This window comes from Kogia breviceps, chromosome 6 (genome assembly GCF_026419965.1).
Source record: "Kogia breviceps isolate mKogBre1 chromosome 6, mKogBre1 haplotype 1, whole genome shotgun sequence".
Classification (NCBI taxonomy): Eukaryota; Metazoa; Chordata; class Mammalia; order Artiodactyla; family Physeteridae; genus Kogia; species Kogia breviceps.
Window position 1 is genome coordinate 84,349,338 of NC_081315.1, and position 21,767 is coordinate 84,371,104.

Sequence of the window (21,767 nt, forward strand, 5' to 3'; positions counted from 1 at the left end):
CAGTGAGAGGCCCGCGCACCGCGATGAAGAGTGGCCCCTGCTCACCGCAACTAGAGAAAGCCCATGCACAGAAACGAAGACCCAACACAGACAAAAAAAAAAAATATGTATATATAAATAGAAATCTATTCCCAATGGGCAGCATCAGAAGAATCTGAAGACTGTAACAAACTTAGCATACATAATTTACACTATAGTAACAACTCAAATTAACTGAATTTTCTGGTTAGGAAAAAAAAAAATCTGCTCATCAAAAGACCATTAAGATATATGTATGGGCTTCCCTGGTGGCGCAGTGGTTGAGAGTCCGCCTGCCAATGCAGGGGACACGGGTTTGTGCCCGAGTCCGGGAAGATCCTACATGCCGCAGAGCGGCTGGGCCCGTGAGCCATGGCCACTGAGCCTGCGCGTCCGGAGCCTGTGCTCCACAACGGGAGAGGCCACAACAGTGAGAGGCCCGTGTACCACCAAAAAAAAAAAAAAAAAAAAAAAAAAGATATATGTATAACTGATTCACTTTGCTGTACACCTGAAACTAACACAACATTGTATTGATAAATCAACTATATTCCCCCCCCCAAAAAAAAGACCATTAAGAAAAAGAAGTGGGAAGCCAGAGTGGGAGAAAATATCGTCAAAATAAATATAAGATTTAGATCTAGAATATACAAATAAAGAACCTTTATAACAATAATAATAAGACAATACCCAGTAATAATAGGAAAGGAACAGTCTTTTCAACAAATGGTGCTGAGACACCTGTTCATCCACACACAAAAGGAAATTGGGACCACACCTCACACCATACACAAAAATTAAATGGATCAAAGACATTAAGTATAAGAGCAGCAACTATAGAACTCTTAGAATGAAACATAAGTGTCAATCTTTGTGACGCTGGGATAAGCAGTGGTTTCTTAGACATGACACCAAGAACACAAGCAGCCAAAGGAAAAAAAATAAATTGGACTTCATCAAAATAATAAAAACTTTTGTACATCAAAGGATGCTATGAAGAAAGAAAAAATACTTCCACAGAATAGGATATTTGCACGTCATGCATCTGATAGAGGACTTGTACCTAGAATATATTAAGGATTCTTACAACTCTATAAAAAGACAAAATACCCAGTTTAAAAAAATGGGTAAAGGACTTGAAGACAGTTCTCTAAAGAAGATATACAAATGGCCGACAAGCACGTGAAATGATGCTCAACATCGTTATCATTAGGGAAATGCACATCAAAACCACAATGCGAGACTACTTCACACCTACTAGGATGGTTATAATCAAGCATGCAGACAACAGCAAGTGTTGGTGAGGATATGGGAAAACTAGAACCCTTGGGTGCTGCTGGCAGGAATGTGAGAGACTGCAGGTGCTACAGAAAGCAGTTTGGAGTCCAAGGAACAGCCAAGAGGCCAGTGGGGCTGCAGCGTAGTGAGCAGAGGAGGAGGCTGGGCCCGTTCATGTCGAGTCTTTTAGGCTCTTTTATTTTTGCAGGTGCAATAAAAAGTCCCCCTGAGGAAGGGAACCAGATACACTGGAGGGGGACTGAGAGGACTTGCCTATGGACTGGGGGATGGGTGGTGTCCACATTTCCATCCTGATCCGCTGGTAGGATGGAGCTGCTGTTTACTGATGGAGTGAAGAGTGTGAGAACAGGTTTCGTGTGAAAACCTAGGGTTCCGTTTTAACTATGTTTAGTGCTGTGTCAGGGACTAATCTTACTTTTTCCTTTTAATTAAAGAATCTTAAAGAGTTTTTGGCAGGGGCGTTTGGCTTTCCACCTGGAGACTACGTTTCCCTGCCTCCCCTTGCAGTATGTGTGGCCCTATGAGTAAATTCTTGCCAATGGAGTGAGAGTGGAAGGGGTATTGTGCTGCTTCCATGCAACAAAAATGACACTTGGACAGAAAAAGAAATGGGGATTTTTCAAGCCTCTGGAAGCAAAAATTTTTACAATATATTCTCCTGAATTATAGAACTCAAAAACCCCACTGTTAATAGCTAGCTAGCTACAGTTTTAATGGACTGGTTAAAAAGAAGCCCATGTGATTTGATAATATACGTTTTGGTTGGAATCCATGATGCTGCTTGGTCAAATAACCTTTGTCACCATGGAGACTATACAACCTGCGTTCTAGCTTTTTTAAAAAGTACATCAAAGGTTTGTTTCAAATCTGACAAGTTTTGTTTGTTCAAATCTGACAAGTTACGTGATGCACAAAAAGGAGCCAATGGCAAAACACACTGTAAAGCTGTGTCCACCCCGTGGATCTCGTGCCCTGGGAAGGTAAGTGGAGGGTCTGGCACTTACCTGCACATGCCACTCACTGCTCCACTTCTGTCCGCAGGTACTGGCTACAGTCTGAGGTTTTTTTCAGCTGAGCAAAGTTTAGTCTTTCTGAACACATAGGACATGTGCTTTCAGTGTTTAACATGCTGTTTGGAGAGGGAAAGACAGAGTAGATTAAATATTCCTTTACTTTTGGGTTATTGTGATATGAAAACCAACTATTCCTTTCTACGTCTTAGTACATGTTCATCATGAGACTTAAGAATTAGGAATATTCAGTCTCATGCGAAACCCCCTTTAAGGAAAATGTTCGCAAAGATCACAGAAGGTTCTTCCAAGAAGACAATTTGAGTCTTTAGAGATTTTTAAGAACATGAACAAATAAAGAGACCTCAGTATAAAAGTGGTTGAATAAAAGGCCTGTTATTTGATAAATCTGTATGGCTGAGTGAAATGATGTGCACTTACATCTTGAATTCTGAATACAGTGCAGGGAAGTCGCAATGTGGACACACCGTCCAATCATCCTTTAACATATGTCGACCCTGGAAACAGTACGTTGAAGAATAAAATTCATCTTTATTTTTAAAACTCCCCCCATTATTCAATTATAATACATGGTTACAGTTAAAAGCCAGACAGACCTCTAAATTATGAAATTATTGATATTTCACATAGGTGGGTAATTAGAAAGAAATGGCATCAAAAGGACTAAAGCCAAATTTATCAGATTCACGTATAAAGAGAATAATCTTCAATATTGTGACATTACCTAGATTTTCCTTTAAAATAAAGCTTACGTTAGCCTAGTGATGAACAAATAATCTGATATTTAAAAATTTTCTAATAATAGGTCTTAATATTAAAGTGTACAATAAAAGCCATCACTTATTAAGTGCTACAGCATGCCGGGAATCGTATTAAGGCTTCAAACATGTCCTCTCGTCAACCTGCAGTTTACCTCAGTAGGCAGATACCGTTAACCGATGGACCTAGCGAGGTAAAAGCCAATCGCACCAGGTTATGTAACCAGTAAGTGGCAGAAAGACGATCTAAGCCTGGGACCATCTGATGCCCAAGTGTGTGCCACAGTGCCCTCCTGATACTCACGTAGGTTGTTATGTGCCTTGAATATAACTTTCAACTTTGTTGACCATGAAATTGTATGCTAAATGTTGCAGGAAATTGAAGGGATAAGATTATTTCAGAAGTGAAGAAAGTATTGACACACAACAAATATTCAAATGGGCTATAGATATATATGCAAAGAAAGGGAAATGATGATAAAGAAACTTACTGTTGCAATGCAATATGGGATGTTATTTTTACATCCAGGACAGAGGAGTTCACACTCTGGGAGAAGAAATTCGCAGAATGGACATGGGGTTGTGGCCTCTTCTGTCTCGGATGTATCAGGTCTCCTGCGAGGAAGAATCACATGCAATGCACCTACTTCTTCACAGTCAGACTCTGAGACTAGAGGTACATGCTCCGGCCCACGGAGGAGGGAGAGGAATGAGGACTGCTCAGACTAGCATTCCATGGCCAGCTCTGGGAGCTGGAGTTCACAGCACATTATGTGGGAGAAAACACGGATGGGTCTGGCTGTCTCGGGTCTTCCTTGCCACTGGAGTAGTGAGCTTGCTACTTCTGTCTTTCCCTTTGTGTACTGAAGTTGTAAAGGCTGTCCAGGGCTGTGCAGCACAACTTTCCGTGACAATGGCACTGTTCTAATTCTTCGCTCTCCAATACGGTAGCCATGAGCCACATGGAGCTCAGAGCACTTGATATATGGATACTGTGAGGAACTAAGTTTTACATTTTATTCACTTTTAATTAATTTAAATTTAAATAGCCACATGCAGCCAGCAGATACCATATTAGACCTCATAGCTAAGAGTACTCTTGCACGGGGAGAGAATAACCAGCACCTCTTCAAGCTGGCATCTAGGCTGGTGTGGCACGAAACTGGGGGATAAATGTGCTCTAGCTTTTTCTCCCCACCTCACTCTCCCTGACGTCAGGTATGTTGGGTCAGACTGATTTGGTCTGAAGCTACTTAGGCTTATCAGCTTTGAAAAAAAAAAAAAAAAAAAAAAAAAGGGAGTGTTCCATGTAGCCCCTTTCCAGGTTAGAGTTCTCTGCCATGAGCCCAGCTAACAACAAGTAGTATTTGCTTCTCTTCGCCATTACGGGTATAGCCTTCTCCGTTGGCTGAGATGAGAGAGTTCTGGGTCAAGATTCAGGTACACCTGAGTTCCCTGGTCAAAATGGGACTAACAGGTACCCCAGATGTCATTGCTATGAACAAGTGGTAGTACAGAACTACTACAGGATTGCAGTTAATTTTTCCTTTTGTAAAGATGAGTGCTACTTTCTCCTAGTTTTCCTGTTGAAAACCAGGCTTTCTGAAGTGAGGATATGCCTTATGTGCCTTGGAGCTACATAGGATTTCGAACTGAAGTCTCTTTTGGCAATAGGCGGTATAATTACCAAGTTTCTTACACTGAGAAATATCCACTCTTTGTCTGTGGCAGACACGCTGTTTGCTGCCTCCCTAATAGCTGTCTTTTCCTTCTTCCTTGCCAACAGAACTTGGTTTTTACTCAGCAGTATGCTTTTCAGCTAGAGGTAGCCACGCGGCTGAGCAGTGAGATGTAAATGCAAGTCCTGGGGGTGGTGTCCTTCCTAACTAAAAAGGCAAAAAACCTTTTCATCTTTTAATTTCCCTCCTTCTTTCTGCATTGAATGGGGTACATGATATCATCCCACCATGACAACCACCACTGTGCAAGCCATGAGGAGGAAACCTCTGTGCTCTGGATGGTAAAGCCAAAAGGCAGAGGTCCTTGGTGACACTGGGACACGGCACCACCAGCCCTGGACTACGATGCCTTGTGCATGAGTCAAATAAATCAGATAAAGCCGTCGTTGGGTTTCCAGGTGCTGGTAGCTGAGTACAATCCTAATTGCTACCCCCAATCTTTGTTCTTGTTGAGCCCACATAATAGCAGCTACGTTCTGAAAGATACACTTGTGAAAGGCGATTAGATGGTAGAAACAGCTGTCGCCGCCTACCTGACCATTGCCTCAATCTTCTTTTTGTATTTGGCATCTATCTTGTTGCGGTACTCGGGCCTCATCAACATGGCTGCAAAGCTGAAGGCAGAGTTCTTCAGGCCGGCCCTGTGACACTCGATCACGGTAGACGTCAGGATCGGCACGATGTCTGCAACGCAAATGGAGGGGCGGAAAGAGCGCGTTGCCTCTACTGGCGTGATGCCAGGGTTGCACCTCTCTAAATTTGCTTTTTCTGACAAAGAACCAGAAGTGGACTATTTAACAAGGAAAGGGCGCAGCAGTGGAGTCAGGTAACTGCTCACCACAATGTCTTTCCCCTGATTATACTGTGTTTTGCCTGTAACACAAGGACCCACACTCCCTTGAGGTAACCTTTTGCGTGCGTCCTTCCCCGCCTCTGAGAGAGTTTTGCATTTGACAGGACTGCTGATGAATGGGTGGGGAGATTAACAATTTCATGCACTAACCTCTCTGCGTGCACCTGCTTCTTCAGGACAGATACCTAAAAGTCAGATTACTGGCTCAAAGAACGTGACTTTAAAGAAAAAATACTCCTAGCACAAATTGCCAAACTGCTTTCTAGAAAGGCCACAACGATGTCCATTCCATCCCACTAGCAGTCATGAGAATGCCTGTCCTATCACACCCTTTGCCAGCATGGTGTCCAATTATTTTAGTCTTTCTTATGTAACAAAAGAGAACACATTTAGAGAACAGGGGTTGGTGAATTATGACCTGTGAGCTAAATCTGGCCCTCTGTTTCTGTATGGCCCATTTGTGTATCACCCATTGGTGGTGATCAAAAGGAGAAGAATATTTTGTGACATGTGAAAGGTTTATGAGGTTCAAATTTTAGTGTCCAAAAGAATAAAGTTCTGTTGGAACACAGCCATGCTCATCCATTTATGTATGGGCCACGCCGAAACGGCAGAGTTGAATAGTTGCAACAGAGACCACGTTGCCCACAAAGGGCCCTGAACATTCGACATCTGACCCTTTACAGAAAACGTTTGTTGACCCCGTCATGGAATGTGACAAAATCTAATCATTGAAAAATGTTATAATGACAAGTCTTTTAGAATACTGGGACCTTTTCCAGAGGCAATGGTCTACAGTGGTTGAGAACACAGAGTCAGACTTACTGGCTGACAGTATGGTCTTGGGCAAGTGTTACCTCACTTCTTTTGCCCCAGTTTGCTTATGTGTAAAATAGGGAAAATAACAATAGGCCACTTGCGTGCAGTCTTGAGACTGTTCCTTAGAAGGATCTGCCTGAAACTGGGATCTGGGAACTTGGATTTGGGGAGAGTTCCCGCCATTTCCAGAACTGAGAAGAGTGGCTGCCTGTGCCTGGCTTTTTTGTACAAACAATAGGGTTTATGTGGAGCACGTGCTTTCTGGGAGTCAGACAGTTTGGTACATGCCAAGCAGGGGTGCTGACGTGGCCAGCTCCCCAAGACCACCCCTGGGCACCGAGTCTCTCACAAGCACCCTGGTAGACGCCACCTTCCATGTGCTGCCCGGAGGTGCTGAGTGTGTCCAGTGCGACTTCACTCGGGGGGCGTGGTGGCAGGGGGGCTGTGGACACTTGCCCCTGACCTCCGGGCCCCCCGCACCTTTCCCCTCTGCCGATTTTGCTTTTTATTCTTTCCCCGTAATAAATCTTAGCTTTAGCACTACTATATGTTATGTGAGTCCCCCTCGTGAATTATCACACCTGGGGGTGGTCTTGGGGACGGACGCCAGTTACACCACTTCATGGGGTTGTTGTGAGGATTAAATGAGTTACTACGTGCAGAGAACAGCGGCTGGCAGAGTCCATGAGGATGATCTTGGCATGCTACAGTCAGGCAGAAATGGGCACAACCAGGCTCCTCTCAGTACTCACGTGACGGAAATTTGCTGATGTTGTTGGCCACGCGGATAAGCATACGTGCCCCTTTCATATGATCTCCATTTTTAACGTGAATCTGAAATAAATGATAAATTTTACTCTTAGAGACTTTGATTAACCCTAATCCATGTTTCATTCACCCAAATAACTCCTTGATTGTGACCCTGAACAGGTGGTCACGGGCTCCTTGCAGTCTTACTTTAATGCCACTTGGGGTTTCTCCCTTACTTATCCTCCTTCCAGCAGCTGCTATCTGGCCCCCTGGCCTCACCGGCCTCACCCCTACTCTACACTCAGCTTTTTACTTTGCCTGAGACCACTTGACATGAGTTCAAATCCTTGGTCCATCTCTTACTGGCCATTATGGGGGACTAACAAGTTGTTGTGAGACCTGAAAGCTGAGTTATGAGTTAGGCAGGAGGAGAGAGGATGAGTTGTTATAGGAAGAGGGCGCTGCCTGTGTAGGGGAAGGGGCAACGATGGCTGGAGGGGCCTGAGTTTAGGTAAGTACGAGTGGGATCTGTGATGAAAGGAGGGGGTCCACTTAGGATGACATGAGACTGGGGGGTCGGCAGGGCCGGACCACAATGTCACTGCTGTCGTCCAGTGAGAGGAGGCTGTCCACAGAGGGCAGGCAGTGGGGATGGAGAGAAGTAGACAGACGAGGAGTCAGAACTGATGATATCTGGTGAGAAGGTGAAGAGTGAGTACAGAATAACTCCCAGGCATAACATCCATCCGGTCTAAGCACGTGGATGATGGTATAATTTACTGAGCACTGCAACGTAATTCATAAATATTAACTGAATCTAAAGTCACCCTCCACTGACTCCCTGGGCCTCAGACTGCCTGGCTCAGCCACCCATGTGCAAAGGCCCCAGGCTGTCCTTCAGCCAAAGTCCCCGTCTCAGCTTTAGGGAGAAGCATCCGCCAAAGCCAAGTCTCCATTTCCCCTGAAATGTGGCTGACTTTCTCCAGTCCTTTGTGTCAAAGAAGGCTGTGACATTTTTACATCAATTCTTATTTGATAAGTTCTAATAGTTTCCCTTTTGATACCATGAGCAGTTAAAAATCTTGAAAATATCTGGTGCTTGCATAAGAGACTAGAGCAGAGGGGAAAAGTCACACGGGTGCTCTTCAGTGAAAGGGGAAGAGGATGTCTGGTCCAGTGGAAGTGATGGGCCAGCTCTTAGGGCTGGAGGAAAAGAAAAAGACTCGAGAACCATCCCTATGGCTTTTGGTGGAAGAAAGCCCTGGTCCTGGAGGGCTTCTTACAGCAATCCCTATTTTTGTTCCCATCTTCCACTAGTTTCTATCCTCCCCTCCACCCCTAAAGGCTGGATTCTGTGCCCCCAGCACATTGGCACCAGCACTGATGTCTGAAGCTGAGAAAGTCCTCCCCCTTTCTATTCCTTTCTGTACGAGAGAAGGGACCCCATGCAGCTCCGAAGGGAAATGCACTCCTGGTAGTTGCAAGTTGGAATTTTAAGTTTTCTCTTACAATCAGGACTATAGACCTATGGGGCCTAAAATGGTAGCCACTAGTCACATGTGGCTAGTTAAATAAAAATTAAGATTATATAAAATTTAAAGTTTAGTTTATCAGTTGCATTATCTGTATTTCAAGTGCTCCACAGCCAGGCTAGTGGATACAGAACACTTCTAGCACTGCAGAAAGTTCTATTGGGCAGTGCTGTTATGGACCATAATAAGGATCTAAACCATTCATAACATGATTGCTGTAACCTAGAAAGCTTCAAAATTGCATAAGCTCTCGTGGTCTGGCCTGAAAACCGACTTAGCATTACTATGGGAAGATGTACTTTGACATAAATGAAAATTTGGAAAAGTATGTTAAGTTCGCATCTATCTGTATTTTTACAAAGATATGTGTCTGTATATAAATATGTGTGTGTGTGTGTGTGTATATATATGTGTGTGTGTGTATATATATATATATACACACACATACAACATTTATGTAAATTATAAATAGAAGTATTTCAGGTTTGCATGTTCTATTTTGTTTTTATTGAAAATCACTGATTAAAAAATATAGTGATTTTTATGGACATAAACATATTCCTAATGTAAAAAAAAGGGTGCACACATGTATTTTAGAAATATGGAGGATATATATACAGCACAGTGTTAACAATTGTTATATCTGGTGATGGATTTAAAGGGGCCAAGTTATCTTTTCATTATACTTTTCTATATTCTCTAAGTTTTCTCATTGAATATCTATTTTATATTCGGGTGAAAACTAAATAGTATTAAAACACAGTGGAACGGTATAAAATCCACTATCCTAGAATTCATAAACTTAGGAAGCTCTGGTTAAACAAAAATGTTTTCCGTAAACCTTTTTTTGACCGAGTAATACATTTATATGCTTCAAAATCAAAACAGTATAAAAAGTATACTATATGGAGAAACCTGTTCTTCCTCTTCTCCCCTGACTGGGTTTGGTGCCACGCCTCCTCTGCCCCATGCCTTGATCCCTTTAGGAAACTATTTTTCCTAGGTTTTTTTTAAAAGTATATTTCTAATTTTATTTGCAATGAAAAATATATATATATTTCTGCCTTTTGGTACACAAAAGGCAGCATATTGTATAATTATTCTGTATCTTGCTTTTTTGGTTAACACTACAGAGATCTAGGAAATGGCTCTAATCCAATGGAGAGGTGCCCAGAAGGAAAGCCCTTCAAGTGATCAGTGCACCTGGCAGATTGTGTCCCAAGTCACTCAGAGGGCCTCACCTTCACTAGTATGTAACTGTGCAGAATCATGAGGTTGGTGGCCATCTCGGAGGGAATTTTGATCTTCTGAGATTTAAGTTCTGCATACATGCTGAAGAGAACGTCATGTGCATTCCGATAGTTTCCTTGAAAAGAGGTGGTAAGATGACATTACTGCAAAGGATGAAATCTGAGGACTTTCTATGGGCCACCATTTTACAGGTGGATCTTGTTAATCATCTTATTAAGTTACTAAGTAATAAAGAATGACATTTAATTCCATATTTTCCAAAACTGTATTCTATATTTATGAACATCTAAAAGAATCAGCTTGCAAAAATTAGTGAAGATGTCAGACTAATTCTACTTTTTCAATGAGTATTTACAGAGCATAGACGTGAACAGAACCATTCTAGAGATTCTATCAACAGTCCTTGCGTGTTATAAAGAACGAGGTCAATAAGAATACCACATCGTCCTCCACCTTGTAATATGTTTTATATTGTGAAGGCCAAATACCTGGGATGGAAAGAAAGTGTGGTGAAAGTGCAGGGGGGTCTGTGGGCTGGAGAGGTCGGAGGAGCCGTCATCCAGGAGACAAAACTGTGAGGAGGAGACGAACTAGCACCGAACATGAGAAGGCTTCAGGGGGCTGTTCTGTGATGGTGAATGATGTTGCTTCCCGTTTTGTGGATGACCAGAAATGGTCATCCGCCTAGCCTTTTGGGTTCAAAGCAATCCTAGATTAGAAATGCACAGAGAAGGGACTGGAGCTGGCTTCTACTACTTGTTTGGGGAGAAAAGCATGCCTACCGGGGACCTACCTGCTGACTGCTCTTCCCTGGCAATGATGATGGCAGTCCGGGCGGCTTCTCGGTACTGCTTCAGGGCCATGTACAAGCGGAACAGGTACTTGGCATCCTGACATACAAGCCGTTAGAGAAACATCACTTTTTGCATTTGCTAAGGGGAGAAACATCTAAAATGTTGCATTTCCGTTAGAATCACATTCACTTTCCAGTAACTGAGGGTTGAAATTGTTTTTTTTTTTAAAGCCAACAAATAAAGAACTATTTATCAAATATTTATTCAGGGTTTAATATGTGCCAGGTAAGTATTCTAAGTATTCTTAGAAGTAATAACTTGGTTAAATCCTCATACCCTCCCTGGGAGGAAGGTGCGATTTTGTACTAATTTCACTGATGAGAAAGTGAAACACAACAGCACCTCTCCAGAGCCAGGATCTCAAGCACAGTGGTCTGGCTTCAGAGTCTGCGTGCTAACCCCAGTCCATAGAGTTCTCTCTCGTGTGCTTCAGATGGAAAGGTGCTCTTATACAATGTACCAACTTTGCAAGATTTCAAAAATTTTTACACCTATATAAATTTCTCTGGCCTATAAAATTTTCTTTGGCCCATTTTCCATTCCTATGTTAACTCTAAACAATTTCACATACTTGATGCTGGTTTGCTGATTATTAGAATAAGTGGACATGAGGTGATTCAGCACAGTTTAAGGGCCTGTGCCCTTTGGCAGATTAACTTAGCCTCCCTGGGTCTCAGTGTTTTTATCTGTAAAATACAGAAAATGAACTCAGGGATCAGGATGGCTACAATCCTCTCCAGCTATGACATTCCAGCACCTTGCATCCAAATCACTTACAACTGACCCTTGAACAATGCTGGGTTTAGGGGACGCCAACCTCCACGCAGTTGAAAATCAGTGTTTAATTTATAGTCACCCTTCTGTATCTGCAGTTCCTCTGTATCCTCGGATTCAACCAACCTGAGATCGGGTAGTACTATAGTATTTACTGTTGAAAAAAATCTGTGTACAAGCGGACCTGTGCAGTTCACACCCATGTCGTTCAAGGGTCAACTGTACTCGAGTTTCCTTCACAAGCAGATCCCCTTAAAACACCAAAGCAAAAGTGAAAAAAAAGGCTCTAGGGGCATTCTGAAAGTAGTCTGTCCTCCTTAGGACTGAGAGAAGACCAACTTCTGCACAAAATCCAAGAGTCACCTATTTCAAAAACATGTTCTTAATGATTTATTTCTATTTTATATTTTCAGTGAGTTACTTTTACAGTAAATAGGATTTTTATTAAGCCCCCAAATTTCTGAAATATGAACAAAGTACACTGTTTTTTAGGGATTAGTGCTAACTCATGGTTTTAATAATCATTTTCATAGTTCCTAAAATAAATAAAACTCTATAACATTTGAGAAAAATTGTGGGTGGTGACGATTGTTACCCAGAAGGGCGTGGCTATTTCACAGGGGGCAATGCCAGTTTCAAAGAGTGAATGTACACAATATCTAAAATGCAGGGTCTGTCTAGATGACCTAAAGCTGCACCCAGAAAGAAAATTTTTTACATCTATGATGCAAAAGTCATAACAGATAAAAACAGGGCAGAATAAAGTAAAACCGTAACTAAGATACTTGAGAATCTCAGTGGCAAAAACACTTTTAGTACCTTAGGCATGCCATCACTCTCCCCCATAAGGTGGTCTATCAGTTGACTGGTCAGCAGTTCATCTTTGGCCTGACCGACCTGTTTAGGAAGAGAAAGAAACAATAAGTCCAGCATCTTAAACTGAGGAAGGGGTGGTCATGGACGGCGGGGTGGGGAGGACAAATAATCTACTGAGGAGACGGAATTTAAAAATTGTGTAAAAATACCTATAGTCAAGTGTCTGAAACATAATGTAAGCTCAGGGAACGTCTTCATTCATTTGTAGAGTCTCCATTAATAAAAATCCATCCTTAGAAGCTACAGCTTTTCTAAGTTTCCGTATCAAAATACTGTGGTATTTTTTTTTACACACAGAGAGAATGTACTTCTTGGATGTTTCAATAAAAACTTTCTTAAGATTAAGTGACTGTGACATGGAGAGAATGCCATCTTGAGCACAGGAGCTGGGCCTTATACAACAATATACCTGCAAGCGCCTCATCTCCAGCAGCGCCCCGAGAAAAGGCGCTCGCATATGGCTACGTGTAATTTAAAGTAGAAATAAAAGTACAGCCAGAGGGTCCCAGGAGAGGGCAGGCAGCTGGAAATGTGGGGTGGAGTTCTGGAGAGGACTTTGGCCTGGAAATATGGATTTGAGAGTCATCTCCATAAAGCTCAGACTTAAATCACTGCCGTGTTGGGTGGTGTTGATCAGGAAAATTATTTATCAAATTGGCGGACGGAAATGTATTAGATTTAGATAGTAGGACTAGTTACTGACAAGATTAGGAGGCTTCAGAGTCTTGTGTCTGTAAAAAAGAGGTGAGCCAAGAACCCAACTGGAGATCAGCCAAGGAGAAGGAACATTGAACAGCACAGTCACATTAGCGATACAGTGAGAAAAGCTACCGGAAAAGAAAGGAAACTCCTTAGGGACAGAGCAACATGTGGCCTAGCTTGCCACCCCTCCGGGAAAGTGTAAGGAAAAGTTCAGAAGTTCTTTGTGCAGGAGGGGGAGGATGAGATCAGTAGACTTGAGCACAGAAGAGGTCGCCGTGAACCTGTGGGGGACAGAGGCTCTCGGGCTGCAGAATTTCTACACGCTTCACTGACCGTGGTCGTCACTGGTGTAGGAAAGCTAAGCTTTGACCAATCTGTTGCCTCTGCTCTCGCCACTGCTCTAAGGAAGGAAGAGAAGGTAGAGCTCATCACCTCGATGGCTTTTGTGTGTGGCTTTGGGTGAATAAGCCCATATGGAGAAATGGTTAAAGCAAGGGCTTTGGGGTCAGCCTGCCTGAGGTCAAAAGATAACCTGTGTGATCCAGAGCAGGTCACTCGTCCTGGGACCTCAAAGAGGATAAAAATAATACCTAACTCACAGAATTGTTGTAGGGATTAAATAAGTTAATACACATAAAGGGCTTGGACTGGTGCCAAACAGGCAGTGTTGCCAGATAAAGCAAACAAAAAATAATAAGATGCCCAGTTACGTTTGAATTTCAGGGACTTGAGCACACCCAAGATATTAGGATAGATGGGAAGGGGAGCCAGCAGGGAACAGATGTGGCCACTCAGAATTAAAGTTAAAAGAAGGGTGGAGGGCTTCCCTGGTGGCGCAGTGGTTGAGAATCTGCCTGCAGATGCAGGGGACACAGGTTCGTGCCCCGGTCCGGGAAGATCCCACATGCCGCGGAGCGGCTGGGCCCATGAGCCATGGCCATTGGGCCTGTGCATCCGGAGCCTGTGCTCCGCAACAGGAGAGGCCACAACAGTGAGAGGCCCGCGTAACGCAAAAAAAAAAAAAAAAAAAAAAGCATGGAGACAGAATGCTGAGGACACTTCCAGTGACGGGCCGAGGAGCCAGAGAAGAAGGCTGAGAAGGGACTGTCTGAGGCGTACCTGGAGAACAGGAGAAGCAGTGTTCTGAGGGAGTAAAAAGCTTGAGAAAGATGCGCTGTAATAGCGTAAAATGCTGCCATAACATGGGGCAGGGTGCAGGCTGAGAAGGGACGTCCGTATTTAGCAAGGACGAGATCAGTGGGGACCTTTTAGAGCAGGTTTACGGAGTGGTGAAGGCAGAAGCTGACTGCCAGGAGGTGAGCAGGCCCCCCACAAAGCTAACGGTCAGATGCTGCACAGACCCATCTTTCCCATCCCTATCGTGGGTTCCCTCAGGTGATGAGTCCCAACTCAGGGTCTCTTACTGCCCCCCTTCTCCAACACACACACCAAGGAGGTATTTCAGAACTCTGAGGTGTAGAGGATGGGGGTGGGGGTGAGTGAAGCATGAACATTTTAAAGATGTTCTCAAATGATTAAGGGCTATGCCTTCTGGTTGAGAATCAGCAGGTACCAGTGCACAGGTTGTGAGAAAATGCATGTCACAAGTAAAGGTGATTTTTTTTTTTTTCAGGGGAGGGGTCTCAAGGTGGAGGGAAGATAAAGGGATAAAGGAATGGGAAGGAAACTAATATCACCTACATAGTAGTTTCAATAAATATTTATTGAGTGTCCACAACACTCTTTATAGAGTGTTGTGGACACTCAATAAATATTTATTGAAACTACTCTATAAACACTCTATAAATGACTATAAACTACCCTATAAACACTCTATAAAGAGATGGGCTTTTGACCTTGAGGAACTACTAATCTGAAGGGGGTTAACTGTAGTAGTAAGGTTCCGAGTACTGACAGGACTCTAAGGAGGGTGAAATTTCACCCAGAGGACAGGTCAGGAAAACTTTACAGGGAGTGGCGTGTGGAGTGGGTCCTGCATGTTGGGTAGGAGGCAGGGGTGCAGGAGGGAGGGCGCCCTAGGTGTGGGTAACAGCAAGAGCGAAGGAGCAATATCAAGAAATTATTGTTGGAGAAACTGGAACCCCAATACATTGTTGCTGGGAATGTAAAACGGTGTAGCTGCTTTGGGAAACAGTTTAGCAGTTACTCAAAATGTTAAACACAGACTTAACATATGGCCTAGTGGTTCTGCTCCTAGGTATATACCCAAGAGAAATGAAAACACATGTCCACACAAAAACTTGTACACAAATGCTCACAGCAGCATTATTCATAATAGCCCCAAAGTGGAAACAACCCAAATGTGTATCAACTGATGAATGGATAAATGCAGTGTGTACACATTCAATTAAATATTATTAGGCTTGGGCTTCCCTGGTGGCGCAGTGGTTGAGAATCCGCCTGCCGATGCAGGGGACACGGGTTCGTGCCCCGGTCCGGGAAGATCCCACATGCCGCGGAGCGGCTGGGCCCGTGAGCCATGGCCGCTGAGCCTGCGCGTCCGGAGCCTGTGCTCCGCAACGGGAGAGGCCACAACAGTGAGGGGCCCGCGTACCACAAAAACCAAAAAAAAAAAAAAAAAAAAAAAAAAAAAAAAAAAAAAATATTATTAGGCTTTAAGAGGAATAAAGTACTGATACATGTTACAACAATGCATCTATCTGATGAAACGAGCTGTATCCAGAATATATAATACAGTCCTACAAATCAGTAAGAATGAGATGATACAATTAAAAATTAGAAAAACGATTTGAACAGAACTTCATAAAAGAGGATATTTGAATGGCTAATGAACACATGAAAAAATGCTCACTTTCATTATTCTTTAGAAAAATGAACTAAAACCATACGAGATACCACTGCACATCTGTCAGAACAGTTACAATGAAATAGACTGATAAGTGCTGGTGAGGATGGGAAGCAACTACATTCTTTTACATTGTTGGTAGAGTGAAACTGGTACAACTGCTTTGAAAAAAATGTTTGGCAGTACCTACGACTGCTGAAGATATATATACTCTGTGACCTAATAATTCTATTCATGGATATATACCCAATAAAACTGAGGGCTTATGTACACAAAAAGGCATGAACAGCATTATGGCAACTTTATTCATAATATGCCCAAACTGAGACAACCTAAATGTCCATTAACAATAATGGGTAAAGAAATTGTGACAGTCATATGGTGGAATACTACACAGCAACGAATAAGAATGAACTATTGCTACACATGATAACATAGATGCTTTCACAGACTTAATGTTGACTGAAAGAAATTGTACACAAAAGAGAACATATGTATGATTTCATTTACATGAAATCTGTAAACATGTAAAACCAATCTATAAGAATAGAAGTCAGAATTGTGGTTACCCCTGGTGGGGAACACTGATTAGGAGGCAGCAGTGGGTCTTCTGGGGAGCTTGATCTGGATGGGGGTTACACAGGTGTACACAGATTTCGTTTGAAAAAACTAATTGCATTGCATATTTAAGATTCGTGCATTTTACTGTATGTAAGTTACACCTAAAAGAAAATGCAAAGTTTCTTATCTTTTAGAGGTAGATTTTGTATCCACAAATGAAATGATATGATGTCTGTGATTTGCTTTAAAATAATATAGGGAAAGAGGATGGAGGTATGAATAAAATATGACTGGCCATGTGCAGATAGCTGTTGAAATGAGACGAGGGTATCTGGGGGTTTGTTATGCTGTTTGGTCTACTTTTGTGTTTGGAAATTTCCTCAAAAAGTTAAAAAAAATAATTAGCATTCATGAAAGTTTCATTCCAGAGTTAACTTACAGTTTCAATTGCCATTTCTATCGCTGCATTGTCTTCTGAGCTGGGACATTTCAGCAAATGTTTAAGTGCCTGAAATGAGAATTGTATAGAAATTAAAAATTTTCAGACTGCTTTCACATTGGGAAAAACAAAGTTTTCACACAAACAAAGTAATCACAGTCTGTGAAAGTATCTTCATCTCAACCAGGAACTTGCACAGTGCTGAGCCTTAAAATATATACTTAAAAGGCTGAGTGTAGTTTAAAAAGTGGAAGGATCCAGTTGACCCTTTGAAGAATCTAGTTCTGATTTCAAATGAAATCAGAATGAAAAATGTGCCCTCTTTCAGTAGGAAGCTTTAATTATTTTCATTCATTTATTCACTCAACAAATATTTACTGACAACTCGCTGCTCTGTATATGAGACTGTGCTAGATGCTATGGAAAATACCAGGCCATCTTTTTTTACCATGTACAATCTAATTGGAGAGATCTATGTGATGTGGTGAAAATATAATTATTATAATCAATTTTTTTTTTTTTTTTTTGTGGTACGTGGGCCTCTCACTGTTGTGGCTTCTCCCATTGTGGAGCACAGGCTCCGGACGTGCAGGCTCAGCAGCCATGGCTCACGGGCCCAGCCGCTCCGCGGCATGTGGGATCCTCCCGGAGCGGGGCACGAACCCGCGTCGCCTGCATCGGCAGGCAGACTCTCAACCACTGCACCACCAGGGAAGCCCCTAAAATCAAATATTTTAAGCCATAGTTGTCTAACTCCTGAACACCACACCACCACACCTATGAAGACGTTCAAAGTTATAAAAGTTTCAGAGACAAATGGGCAGTATTGCCAGTTGGCTTCATAGGTGGTCTGAAGAAGAAAAGATGATTAGACATGAGGATGATCTTGAAGATAACACAGAGGAAAAGGACTTGAAGATGAACAGGTCTGTGGAAGGTGGGGAACAGGGCAGAGAGGAACCCAGGTGGAGAACAGAGACGGGAGAAGGCTAGTGGGAATGTAGGATTCTTCAATGGAAAAAGCTAGATGCCAGATTGGGAAGTTCAGGCTGGTTGGTCAATTGTGGACATTCTCTTGAGTGCCAGCTAAGGAGTTTAGACTCAGTAACTAAGAGGTCAGAACAGCAAATTGATGGTCTGAATGCTGAATTCACACACAGACGTGTTTCTTTGGCCAGCGAGATGTTATACAAATATCTGGGCCTATATTTTAATATTGACCCAGACTTGTGTTTCTTGTGAAAAAATCCTACGATCTGAGCTAGTAGGCCCAAACTCCTGAATGGCAACACTTTTTTTGGAGGTGAGCAGCAGCTGTTCCCTTCAGACAAAACGCATCCTATCCAGCAGTCCCTATACCCTGTCACTCAGTGAACGCACAGCCTGACCCTGCAGCTTCACTTGTTTACGTCCCTTGCTTGAACACCATAACCCCTGTTTTAGGGGCTCTTTGTCAGTCAAAGTGAGTACCATTTGGGGAACAAAATGAAGGATGAGTTATAGACAGAGAAGCTAAAAGCGAGGAAAACAGGAAACCACTGCCATAATCTAAAATGAGGTGACCCAGGTTTGGATTACATGGATGGTAGTTAGAACGAAAAAGAGAGAGATGTGAGAGAGGTTACGAAGGCAGAAGGTGACTGGATGTGGGAGGGAGGAGAAGAGTTTAAGGCTGACTCTGAGATTTCAAATCTGGGTGTCTGGGAGCGTAATATATTTTAAGATATTACTTAAAATAATATCGTTATTTTAATGATTATCATTATTTTAATATCATTATTTATTTTATCTGATCATTCCTGTGGAGTCCAACGTATGTTTTCTTGGCAGATACTCACTCGTGAATACTGGCCACACAGCAAGAAGAATTTTCCAGCCTGAAAATGTCTTTTTTCTCCTTCGAAATATAAGGCAATGCTTTGATAGTCCTCATTAGTAGTGTCTTCAGAACCTACAACAGAAATTCATTGAGTAAAATATCTGAGCAAAACTTGTTTAACTCTTATTGCTAATCTAAAAATAGGATCTAAAAACAGGTGATCTAAAAAGAGGTGATGAAAACCTTTTAACAGCAAATATTATTATTATTATTATTTTTTTTTTTTGTGGTACGCGGGCCTCTCACTGCTGTGGCCTCTCCCGTTGCGGAGCACAGGCTCCGGATGCGCAGGCTCAGCGGCCATGGCTCACGGGCCCAGCTGGTCCGCGGCATGTGGGATCTTCCCGGACCGGGGCACGAACCCGTGTCCCCTGCATCGGCAGGCGGACTCTCAACCACTGCGCCACCAGGGAAGCCCCATATATTCTTAATTTATAACTCCATTTTTAAAATTTATGAAAACAGTTACTTTTTCAAAAATCATTCTTCATTTCCTATTACCTTCATCTTGGAACCTTGCTTTACCAGGTTCCTTGAGCAGTAGCAGGATTTGGGAAATCTGGCCTCACGCAGAAATCACCCAAAACACCTTAATTTTTGAAAATGGTCTTATAATTCCATCTTATCTTTTTTTTTTAATAAATTTATTTTATTTATTTTTATTTTCGGCTGCATTGGGTTTTCGTTGTGGTGCACGGGCTTCTCATTGCAGTGGCTTCTCTCATTGCGGAGCATGGCACATGGGCTTCAGTAGTTGTGGCGCACGGGCTTAGTTGCTCCGTGGCATGTGGGATCTGCCCGGGCCAGGGCTCGAACCCGTGTCCCCTGCACTGGCAGCGTATTCTTAACCACTGCGCCACCAGGGAAGCCCCCATCTCATCTTTAAGGTATAGTAGGGATCTTGAAGTCTAACAAGTAACATATAGCTGGTGTGTGTGTCTGTGTGTAAATGATGTGTGTGCATGTCCTTGTGGATATACAAATCTGATCATTAGACAATAAGAGTCAAAGTTTTCCTTTGATAAAGTCTTTAAGAGAAATTAGGGAAAACAACGATATTTACCAATAATGTCCGCATAGATTTCCATTTTGTTGTGCTGCTGAGCCAGTGTGAAAGCTTCATTATTACATTTGGACATAACAAGAAACTGGATGGCAGACCCGTAGTCACCTAGCTGTAGAAAAAACCTGAAACAAAGTACTTTAATGAACTTGACTCATTTAAAAGAAGTTTGTCATTTATAAAATAAGATCTTTTTCAACCTGGAGAAACCATTTAAAAGTAAAAATGTATTTGGTAAACTGAAGTTCTATACCATATGTTTATATTTGGAAAACATACTCTCATACGTTGACCACAACAAACAGCCTTTGAATTTAAACACTTAGATATAATTTTAAAAAACCCCCCAAAACAGAATAAGTGTTCCATTTGAACTGATTTATTTGATAAGAGGAAGCGGGGGCTCTCTTTTAAGGTTCGTTTTTGGAAGTCCAAAAATATTAATGCGTTATGTTACCGGGCTACCATCTTGGCTCCATCCAGGGACTGGGTTTCTCTGACAATACTGACAGCCTTTTCTGGATTGTTGAGGTGGTCCAGGTAGATGCGGATCACGCTGTTCCACTGTTTTGCATTCTCATAAGCCACAACAGCTTCTTTGTATCTATAAGAGATACTTATTTCAGACAAACTTTCCTAACACTGTCACATTTGGGGAAAAAATGTCAATAAATGTTTGGGACATTTTTTTATTGACGGTGGTTGCTTATTTTTCTTGAACTTCTTCATTTTTTATCAGAAAGAATACCAGGAACTATTTCACTAAAATATGTTCTTTCCAGAGGTTTGATAAACTAACAGTAAAATACCAATTTTACTGTTTTCTCATCTGAACCATATATATACAATTTTTTACATTTTATTGTTTTTGTTAGAGTGGAAAGATTATAATAGTAATACAGGCTTATTTTAGAAAACAGAAAATAAGGAATTTTTCACAATTAAAGACATAGTTTAAACAGTGATATATAAAATCATTGTGTGTTGACCTCTAGATGGAGCTCAAGACTTCTGTGCAGTCCCCATGAGCTCTCTAGCTCTTTCCGTTTTAACAAGACATTTAGTGTATATCTCTTTCTTAAGGTTACTTTTCTAAAAGTAGAAGGAAGTAACCTTTAAAAATCTCTTAATACATATTGCTAAATAACTTCCTAAAGGCTTTAGAAATTTAGTCTCATCAGTCATGTAAAACAAGTGCTTTTTGACAGTATGGTTATTAGTTTAAAATAAATCTTTTCCCAGTATGATAAGTTAAAATGATATACTGTTTGCTTTAATTTAACTACTGTTAGTGAGATAGAACTTTTTCACGTTCGCATAAAATATAATTTCATAACTATTTCTTCCTTGTCTTTAGCCCATTTCCTCCTAGTGCCTTTGAGTTTCTTGTATAAAAGTTCCAGGAAAAAAAAAAAAAAAAAAAAGTTCCAGGAAATATTTGTACATTTAGGATACCATCTATCCATTGCTATATTTTAATACTATTTTGTGGCTTAAACAGTGCAGCCATAGGTATGAACTTCATGTTTCTTCACTTTTCTTTTCCTCTGCATCTGTAAGTTATTGTCCTTAATAAACTGACTATTGCCTAACTTCATTTTCATGCCATATTATATAAAAATTTCAACTTCTAATATTTAACCCTCAAGTAAAACTGAGATTTTAGTCCATATATGAATACATAAAGGATTGACTGACGTATATAAAAGTGTGGAAAAAATTTAATAGTCTGGCACTTCAAG

General features: G+C 41.8%; 1 protein-coding gene across 7 annotated transcripts in view; it reads right to left on the reverse strand.

Annotated features, from left to right (window-relative positions):
- Positions 1-21,767, reverse strand: part of WDR19 (WD repeat domain 19) — an 86,344-nt gene that overhangs the window by 6,723 nt on the left and 57,854 nt on the right. For 6 of the 7 annotated variants that reach the window (XM_059067034.2, XM_067036268.1, XM_067036266.1 and 3 more), the window contains 12 exons: positions 20,483-20,629; positions 20,026-20,150; positions 18,922-19,034; positions 17,084-17,152; positions 12,498-12,575; positions 10,844-10,940; positions 10,041-10,165; positions 7,270-7,351; positions 5,379-5,529; positions 3,598-3,721; positions 2,769-2,845; positions 2,322-2,446 (listed from right to left, as the gene is read on the reverse strand). In XM_059067034.2, the coding sequence (XP_058923017.1) occupies positions 2,335-2,446; positions 2,769-2,845; positions 3,598-3,721; positions 5,379-5,529; positions 7,270-7,351; positions 10,041-10,165; positions 10,844-10,940; positions 12,498-12,575; positions 17,084-17,152; positions 18,922-19,034; positions 20,026-20,150; positions 20,483-20,629 (1,300 nt within the window). In that variant the 3' untranslated portion in view covers positions 2,322-2,334. Of the gene's footprint in view, positions 1-2,321; positions 2,447-2,768; positions 2,846-3,227; positions 3,469-3,597; positions 3,722-5,378; positions 5,530-7,269; positions 7,352-10,040; positions 10,166-10,843; positions 10,941-12,497; positions 12,576-17,083; positions 17,153-18,921; positions 19,035-20,025; positions 20,151-20,482; positions 20,630-21,767 lie in introns of those variants that run through there. The other variant, XM_067036265.1, reaches the window with a different exon arrangement.